Genomic DNA, 10,274 nt, shown 5'->3' on the forward strand with positions numbered 1-10,274 from the left:
GTAAGGATTGGCTATCCTTACATCTTCTTACCGGAGTACAATGAAAGCAAACACCAAACCAGATTCTGCTACGTAGCTATTTATTTAAATAAATAAATATATAAATAACAAGTAGATACACTGCAGTTTATATGACTCAAGGGTAATCCATGTTTCTAAAATATCACTACTTCAGGCAATCATGTATCTCTCAAGGCCCTAATATCCCCAAAGAGAGTCCATATTTCATGTCCCTTATGCGTATCTTGCCACTGATAAGATGGGGGACATGCAGTGGTATTCCCCAAAGTGGTTAGAATCTCAGCTGACCTGACCACTAACTGGGATGTGAACCAAAATAAGGCAAGTCTTCCAGACTAAGAAATAATTTAAACTAACAGAAATAATATCACACTGTCAAAGCTGAAGTGTTTTTAAGTAGGCAGTTTAATGTAAGGGAGTTTAACATTCCCCTCCCTCTCAACTTGGTAATTTCAGACTCCGTATAGACCTATGGCCATTCCAGCTCTCCCTGTTCTTAGGATTACCTACAGTGATGGGAAAAAAGAATTGAGTGGTTTTGCTTTTTACTTAATAGTTACCTGATTGGAGTAGTAAATGATTTAACCTCTCTGACCCTTATTCAGCTCCTTCGACCTTAAAATGGAGAGAAAATGACTATCACAAAGAGCTACTGTGAAAATCAGACACGACAAATGCCAAGAAGCTAAGATACAGACAGGCACACAGAGTCCGTGCCAGGAAGGTGTGGCTCCTGGAGGCTCCCTTTTGTGGGCGTCTGTTACCATGAGCAGAACCCTTCCTGAAACTCTCACGGTCAAGTCCTCACGGAGTTGCTATTTGAACCCCTCATGTGTGACATTCTGAAAACTTCCCAAGAGGACTATCTGCGTGTAAAAAGCCACTTCCAGACCCCTTCCAACCGCTTCCCCGATGGGACCATTCCTGCTGACTGAATCCGTGAGGGGTCAGGGCTGTGCTGTCACCCTCCTTTGCTGCCCTCAGGTGCCTCTAGTCTCAAAACCCCACAGGCCTCACTGTTGGTAACCCACTCGAATCCACTCAGTCCCCCTGGATTCAATGCCATCACCACAGCTTAGCTGCCGCCCTTTTTGTACCCAACCATTCCCTCAATTCCTTCCTGCTTTTAACAATGCTGAAAACCGCAGCGGCTTGTGGCTCATTTTTTCATGATCATATTCGTATTTTTCCTTCATTTCATGACATGTATGCGAAAAAAAAAACGACTGCTGACAATTATGAAGCAAGGAATTCAGACATTTTTGAAACTGTGCCTAAATACAAGCAGTAAATTCAACAAATTCCTCAACAATCAGTGACCTAGAGAGAATAAAAGCCAATGAACCAGTGCAGCAATGAAAAGTACATAACTTTTTTTCCTTTTCCCTAAAATAAGTTGAACAAAATCTGTGTGTGATTGCATATTTAAAAATCTAATCTTCATATTTGCCAACACTGCTTAGCTGCTGTATCAACTGTCTAGCTTTAGTCTAATAAACCCTTTTTGAAACTCTGGAAGAAATCTCTATATAGGAAATTATAAATTTGGACAGGCATAACTGTGTCTCAATATGCAGTATTCTTATACCAATTTTCACCTTTTTAAGCATATAAATTGTAAGAAATTCCAAAATGGCCACAGTGGCCATGTAACTAAAGGCCTTATTTATTTAATTACCTGTTTTCTGTGAGGCTAGAAAGACAAAGTAAGAAACAGCATAATGTGGGTTTCTCTGCTACCAAATCACTTCAAGTGGTGCTGTCACTACTGGTTTTTAATGGGAAAAAATACTTGGTTGACAGTATCAGAGGAATTCCTGGGGGAAATTTCACATATTCTTGTAGATGGAAAAGAACTTTTAATATCTGTGAGCAAGACAACCATTTTCTCTGTATCTAAGTTCTATCAAAAGAAAGAAAAAGTTGATGCACTTTTTCTTTTTGTTTTATGTTGTTCTAACATATTTCAGCCTCAAGGAAAGACTTAAGAAACTTAAATCTTATTTTCAAAACATCTCTAGAATAATACTGGGGACATTAAAAGATGAGCACTATCTTTAAAAGCATCCTACATTTTTAACCTGTATTTCCACACTTGGGCTTAGATCTTACAGATGAACTGAGGTGACTATCCAAAGTCAAAAACATTAGCTATTTTCAACACACAAAAACAATGCAAACAAATATATTTTTAAAAAGAACCTCTATGTTATGATCAACTCCAATGGGACTGAATTTTACTCATTTCTAATCCAATCTGAGTCCAGCCCTGCTATCTTGATGATTATACTAGTCTTTCACTACAGCTTGAGAACTTATTAGGAAAAGGAGCATGTTAAGGCTGTATATTGTCACCCTGCTTATTTAACTTCTATGCAGAGTACATCATGATAAACGCTGGGCTGGAAGAAGCACAAGCTGGAATCAAGATTGCCGGGAGAAATATCAATAATCTCAGATACACAGATGAAACTGTGTATCTAAACTAAACTAAAGAAACTAAAGAGCCTCTTGATGAAAGTGAAAGAGGAGAGTGAAAAAGTTGGCTTAAAGCTCAACACTCAGAAAACGAAGATCATGGCATCTGGTCCCATCACTTCATGGCAAAGAGATGAGGAAACAGTGGAAACAGTGGCTGACTTTTTTGGGGGCTCCAAAATCACTGCAGATGGTGATTGTAGCCATGAAATTAAAGACGCTTACTCTTTGGAAGGAAAGTTATGACCAACCTAGACAGCATATTAAAATTAAAATATGTCATAAAATATGTCATATTAAAATATGACAGCATATTGTCAACAAAGGTCCATCTAGTCAAGGCTATGGTTTTTCCAGTAGTCATGTATGGATGTGAGAGTTGGACTGTGAAGAAAGCTGAGTACAGAAGAATTGATGCTTTTGAACTGTGATGTTGGAGAAGATTCTTGAGAGTCCCTTGGACTGCAAGGAGATCCAACCAGTCCATCCTAAAGGGGATCAGTCCTGGGTTTTCACTGGAAGGACTGATGTTGAAGCTGAAACTCCAATACTTTGGCCACCTGATGCAAAGAGCTGACTCATTTGAAAAGACCGTGATGCTGGGAAAGATTGAGGGCAGGAGGAGAAGGGGACGACAGAGAATAAGATGGCGGGATGGCATCACCAACTCAATGGACATGAGTTTGGGTGCACTCGGGGAGTTGGTGATGGACAGGGAGGCCTGACGTGCTGCAGTTCATGGGGTCACAGTCGGACACGACTGAACAACTGAACTGAACTGAGAACTTATTCAATGATTCCTGTGTAATACACATTAATATATAGGTTTCATATAATTATGCATTCCACTTTTTTTCTTCAAAGGCTGGATGAATAACTACTGATCATTGTTGTCTGAAGGTTTTATAATGGAGCATGAACTTCCATGAGTGTTAAGTAGTAGCTGGTGAAAAGATCTGGAGAAAGACTTGTGACTGGCTTAGCCAAACTTCTACCTTAACTGTTCCCCAGTAAAATCGCCTCCAGCCCCAGTCTAACACTTTTGCACATGCACAACTATGTTACTATCAGCTATTCGTCAGATGTTAACAGTTTACACACTAGCTCTAGATGCTAGCAAGACAGCAAAGTGTGATCTCTATAAGCCATTTCCAAGTGTGTTCCTCCTCACATCAATTTGAACAATAACTTTTTATTTGTCTTGAGGACCAGATCTGAGAATCATTATACTGTCAAATGGGGTATCATTACCTGTTTTATTTTGCTTTTTGTCAAACGAGATATCATTGGAATTCCACTTGCAATTTAAAAGGAATTAAATCAACTTGTCAAAAATAATAAAAAGCAATATAATGATCTTTATCAACATTTGTGTTTTTCACTTGATAATAATCAAATGGCTCCTTGACAAATTTTGAGAGGTTGAAAATTGAGAGGCAGTATAAAAAAGCAACTACTCATAACATTTGCCCTGTTGTAGAGGGCAAAAAAAAAAAATGTTACCTTGGCCTTAGGGCCATATTGCTTTTTAATACAATTTTAATTTTATATTGAGATAAGAATAAGACAACAGAGTATACATTTCTTTCGTTAATAAAACAGTATGCTAGTCTATAAAGTCTCACAGATCAGATCAGATCAGATCAGATCAGTCGCTCAGTCGTGTCCTACTCTTTGCAACCCCGTGAATCGCAGCACGCCAGGCCTCCCTGTCCATCACCAACTCCTGGAGTTCACTCAGACTCATGTCCATCGAGTCAGTGATGCCATCCAGCCATCTCATCCTCTGTCGTCCCCTTCTCCTCTTGGCCCCAATCCCTCCCAGCATCAGAGTCTTTTCCAATGAGTCAACTCTTCGCATGAGGTGGCCAAAGTACTGGAGTTTCAGCTTTAGCATCATTCCCTCCAAAGAAATCCCAGGGCTGTAATACTATTTATTAGTCACCTATATACCGAGAGTATATTTAATCCTCTACACATATTATCTTTACTCTTCAAAGTAATCTTAGATAAGTGACAACCATACATTTATAGGATTTTGATTTGTCTAGTAAGGTCATTAAAAGGCATCCATGAATAAATAGTGAAGACCTACATACAATCATCTCACAAATAGAGTAAAAGTAATTGGCAAAATAAAGTTTCAAATCTCTCTTAATGGTTATGACAGGAGTTTGGTGATACAGAGCAACACATTCATAAAGTACTAATAGTTTCCAGCTCTGCCTCTAACCTCCTCTCTTACATACACACAGACTATAGCTGGCACAGAAAAGTCTTTCCAATTTATTTTAATCCTGGAGCTAAAGATTTAAAGTAATTCATATATTTGTCAAAACAGCCAATTGTCCAATTCTCCCAGCCCAAAGTTTGGAAGGCTTACTCAAATATTTCCTTGGGAAAAGTGTTCAACAGCATACACTGATATGAAAAGGTTTTTAGTTCTGTGTATTGATAGAAAAAACATAAAGCAGAGTTTCTCTTTTGCATTATAAGATACATAATGAGGCCTCAATTTTGCAGCCTATAATGCAAATTATAAAACAATACTTTAACATATGGTGGCTATACACGGATAATTAGGCTTTCAAAATTATGTTTCAAAACACACTTAGATACTTAGACAATATACTACATATGTATATAGTAGACATGTATTAACAGGCATTACATATATATCAAAATATAATCGTATTGTAAACTAAACTTGAAAATTGTAAATACACCGTATTAAAGCATTATATTACTTTAAGAATCACATAATGAACTGACACATTCTATACTTCATCATTAAATTAGAAATAACAGAAATGATGACAACTGTAAATGACAATGATGACAGTATAAATGATGACAATACAGTGATGATAAATGTAAATTCTGAATAAAAATATACAAACCTACAACCCAAACATCTATTTGCTTAAAAGGATTTTGTTGGTCTATGTGTGCTGACTTGGTCAAACAGCTAGACACTCCCAGTTTCTTCAATCTGTGTAGAAGTAGCATAGCTAAAATTAACAATAAAAATTAAAGTGACACTACAAGTGTTAAGACAACAGTTTATAATTAAGAAAGCAAAACAACTATAAACAGAGCACAGCTGCTCTCAAACTAAGGCACTATCCTTTGTTATACCTTTAATGAGCTCTCTTCCCTAAAATTTCACTTCTTAGTTTCCTTGGTCAGAAAAATGACTATGCAAAGTGAAAATATGCCAGGAGCCTTAGAGATGCTATTACTTCATTTAAGTAAATTCAAAAGGGAAATATGACTTGTCTATCTAGTAAGATAACAGGCAAAATGAATGGATAGTCCTATTAACTGCATTCCACATCCCTAAATTAATACTGCTTGTTTTTAAAAAGTGTGTGTGCGCACACAGATGCACATATTCAAGGTTCTTTTGATAGTAGAAAGTAACAATGTTTCAAAATGAAGTCAATTACTGTAACTATTTTTTTACCCTCCAGAAAATAATAGTCATGAATGTTATCTAACATGATATATATCTTCATATACAACCAGCCTTCAAGGTTACATGCTTACAAAGTAAAGAAATAAGCATTAATATAGAGAAAACATTAAACTAATATTTTCCCAAATATAGTCTCTATATTCATAAAGTGTTACATACCAAGATGTATGTGACACTTTAGATTTTTCACCTAAACTATTTTAAAAAAATCAACTGAATCACTTTGCTGTATACCTGAAACACACTGTAAATGAACTATGCTCCAATATAATATAAAAACTATATTAAATATTACAAAATATTTTTTTAAATTCTTTAGCTATATAATTCAGTACATACTTAGGTACATTTATCTTAAAATCAGAATATTTTTGCTCAATAACCATCAAAAAATTTTAAGCATAATTATATATCTGCCACTTAGCAAACTACATGATGAACGAAAAACCATAAATTCTAAGTAATAGCAACAATAACTTAAAATACTATTTCTCAGAGACAGACCTCTCTTATTTAGCTCATTCCACAGTCGTTCATCCCATGGAAAATGTCCCATGAATATTGCTGATAGAAACTGAACTGTCAGCTAATACTTCCAAAGATTTAAGATAGTCTGATCTCTGTTAGCATTTAGGAAACTCTCAAAGCTATCACGTGAAAACCTTCTTAACATGTTACAACGCAATGAATGTGGAGGGCTTGGAAAATCTAGAGAAATCTGCTGAGAACTCTGAGAATCTCTGAGAACAGGACTCCATTCTACATAGTAAATTGTAAATGACTTCTAAATCCCAGCACTGTCCTAAAACATTCATTTCTCTCCCTTCCTCCCTTTCTTTTTCTCTCCTGTCATCCTATCTCTGAGTTAGTATCTTGAGAAAGTAATTCAAGAGAATCTGAAATAAGGGACAAAGAAATTCTTCCCATTTCCTTGACTCCACACTGACCCCCTTCTCCATTTCTGCTATCCTGTGATGGATACTCAGCCCTCTTAATCTTGAGGTATAATTGTATCTCAAGATAGATGACAGAAAACAGATAGATGAAAAATTTTCCTATCAAATAAATACCTAATTACAGTATCCTGTATATACATAACTCTCAAATTCACACACATCTCTCAATCTCTCTCTTAGCCACAACATTCCCCCCCACAAAAAAAAATAGTGTAAGTGAGATCTTTATTCGGCTATCCCAAACAAACTCTCAAACTCTTAGAGACAGAACTACTAGAATAAAAAGAAAAGGAAGGGGTTCCCCTTGTAAATCAGTCACCAGGACTGGTGATTTCCCTTTGCCAGTGTTTCTCCAGGTCTCTCCTCCAGAGCTTTGGCTCAGGATTCTATTAGCTCATGAACTCCAGTTTTCCTTCTGCCATAATATTTTTGGCCTTCTAAAACATATTCCACAAAGTAAATCCATCTTTCAGCTGTCCTTGATTTGACGTCTCTGTGTAGAAGATACAGAGACTCCTAGTAATTTGAGTTCATCTTAGTTGAAAAGTCTTTTCATAATTTTACTTTCTCTAAATACTCTAGTCACTATCCTCAGGTCCTCTGTATTCCATAGGTGCTTTCTGCTGCTCTCCAGAACATATATCATCCCCTCCACAAAGCATTCCTCTTGGTAGTTACAGAGAGAAGAATTCACTCTTCATTCAATTTCTAGTCTCAAACCGCTTGAAACATGCATATTTCTCCTCATTCTAAATTCCATCAAGGTGTGGCTATATGCATGTGTGTATGTGTGTGTGTGCGGGTGTGTGCACAGGCACGCCCTTTAAAAACTGTTCAAAGATAGTCTGTCCATATTAATTTGACCCATTGAATATTATCTGTAACTCACTTGCTTTCAGCTAAAATTCTATACAATCACATTAGCTCTTTAAGAAACTTTATCTTAGGTTCTTTATGTGCTTATTCAGTATTATCCTTTAATTAACTGGCTTGCACTCCAATGGAAATTGTTGTAGACTGCAACTTCCATTAAGGGAAGGCTTTCAGTGCCCAGGAGCAGGCTCCTGTTAACCTGCAACGGACACTTCACAGTATTGATGCTGCTGCTGCTGCCAAGTCGCTTTCAGTCGTGTCCGACTCTGTGCGACCCCATAGACGGCAGCCCACCAGGCTCCGCAGTCCCTGGGATTCTCCAGGCAAGAGTACTGGAGGGGTTGCCATTGCCTTCTCCAACAGTATTGATGAGGAGAAGGCATACGATAGGACTTAAAACAGAATTAGGCAGTATCTGCCATTTACGTGGAAGATGCAAAAAACTAAGAGTCACACGTATTATAAAATGTCACTCCTTCCAATAAACAAAAACTCCTGACACTCCCTGTTAACTTAGTCTGGCCTCCAGAACTTTCACAACTTTTAAACTAGTGATTTCTCCCTAGGGATTTTTCCTAATATCTCTGTGCTCAGTGCTACAATTCACAACACACAGGTTTAGCAAATTCTGTTCCAAACAGTTTAAAGAAAGCTTTCATGATTATTCAAGGGACCTTTATAAGGCAAGTACCAGTCAGTCCTTCAGGGTGGAAATTCAGCACCTTTAGCGACCTCTGTCTCCACCCAGAAACCCTTGCTGTTTACACTAAGAAGACTGGCGCCATGGCCCCCTTTCCTTTACACTCTTATCACCCCCTTCCATGCGACTCCCCTGTGGACCGCCACAGAAACAACCTGAAATTCAGAATCGCGCTATAGACAGCGATAGGCGGGCCAGGTCTCCTCCCTGGGCGGCATGGTCCAGGATAATGGCCCTTTTTCCACCCTGCCTTTGGTGGCCGCTGTCCAAAGTCCCACAGCCTCAAACTTAGGGGCACAGCCAGCCTGGGGTGCTCCTGGACAGAACCCCTCCCATTCACATGCCTGTGTCCTGGCTCCAAAGCTCCACTATCAGTGCCCTGGGAATCAAAATCCAGAAGGCTGCAACTTTCAGATTTATCATTGAAAAAATTGCGCCCATGTTCAGAGTTGGGAATAGAAGACCACAAGGAGATGGGGAGCTGTGGTCTGGTCATTTGTTTTCACAGCTGGCGGAGTCAATCATTCTCTCTTAAAAGCTTATTTGACAGGTGAGAAATTCCTCCTCTCTAGATCATTCCAGGAACTCCTCAGCATCAATCTGAGCTGGGAGAGGGGCCTGAAGGGGAAGGGAGTGGTGCTGAAATCGTGCTGAGCATGTCCCCGGGGAAACTCTAGTGCAGGAGGAGGATTTCGGCGCCAGGAATGTGCTGGTCCAGGGTCCAGAGCGAAGAGAGGGGAGAGCCAGGAAGTCTTTAGTGAGAGGGAGAGGTGCGACCGGAAAATAGAAGATACCTGGAAATGTCCTGAAAGGGATGGAATTGGGGGAGAAGGATGCAGACTGGTGAGAAATCGGGAATAGAAAGAGGTTGGGGCAAGGGGAGAACTGGACAACACGAAGTGCAGAGCCTCGGATGCGGGCTTCCAACCTCGGCCGGTGTGGGACCCTTCCAGAGCGCCGGCTAGCCTGGCTGCCGGCCGAGCCCCCGGAGCCGGAAAGTTGGCGCGGCGAGGGGCGGCCGGAGGGCAGTGCCCCCAGCGCGGCGGGGAGGCGCCGGGCTGAGTCGCGCGGCGCCTTACCTTCTGGTCGACGATAGAGCAAGCCATCTCGCGGACGTGCGCCAGGCTGTAGTCCCCGGACGAGTCCTGCAGCAGCAGCACCGGCTCGCGGCTCAAGCCGATCTGCAGATGGAAGGAGATGCCCCCGGCCGGGGCCGCGACGGGACTTAGGAACGGCGCGGGCCCCGGCCCGGACCCCGGGACCAGCGCGGCCGCCGCCGCCGCCGCTGCCGCCGCCACGGGCAGCAGCGGGCTGGGCGGCCGCAGGACCGGAGGGGCGCTCATCGCTCGGCCAGGCGCGCCGAGGGCCGCGGGGCCCGGCGGCTGAAAAGTTTTGCTGCCGCCGAGCCGGGAGCTTCTTTCTTCAAGAGTCGAGGCGGAAAATAAAAACTTTCCGGAAAAGTCCCCGCGCGGGGGGAAGGGCGAGGGATGAGGATCGGGAGGGGAGGGGGTGGAGAGAAAATGGCCGAGGCGGGAGGGCTGCGCCGGCGGGAGGGCCGCGCCGCCGGCACCGCGGGCGGCGCCGCCGCGCGGAGGAGCAGCAGCTGCGGCGCGCGCGGAGGGACGGGGCGGCGGGTCTGCGAGGCCGGGGCGCCGGGCGGGGGCGGGGAAGGGGGCGCGAGGGGCGGGGTAGGGGAGCGAGGGGCGGGCACTGCGGAGCCACCACCCGGCGGGCGCCGGAGCCGCAAGAGCCGCGGCCGCGCGGCCGC

The 10,274-nt window shown here is 41.9% G+C and overlaps 1 protein-coding gene across 2 annotated transcripts in view; it reads right to left on the reverse strand.

The window, feature by feature from the left end:
* PRKD1 (protein kinase D1) overlaps positions 1 to 10,073 on the reverse strand; it is a 346,204-nt gene extending 336,131 nt beyond the window's left edge. Inside the window, exon 1 of one of the 2 annotated variants that reach the window (XM_019983643.2) lies at positions 9,586 to 10,073. In XM_019983643.2, the coding sequence (XP_019839202.2) occupies positions 9,586 to 9,849 (264 nt within the window). In that variant the 5' untranslated portion in view covers positions 9,850 to 10,073. The remainder of the gene's footprint in view (positions 1 to 9,585) is intronic. The other variant, XM_019983644.2, reaches the window with a different exon arrangement.
* Positions 10,074 to 10,274: the final 201 nt, after the last annotated feature.

This window comes from Bos indicus, chromosome 21 (genome assembly GCF_029378745.1).
Source record: "Bos indicus isolate NIAB-ARS_2022 breed Sahiwal x Tharparkar chromosome 21, NIAB-ARS_B.indTharparkar_mat_pri_1.0, whole genome shotgun sequence".
Lineage (NCBI taxonomy): Eukaryota > Metazoa > Chordata > Mammalia > Artiodactyla > Bovidae > Bos > Bos indicus.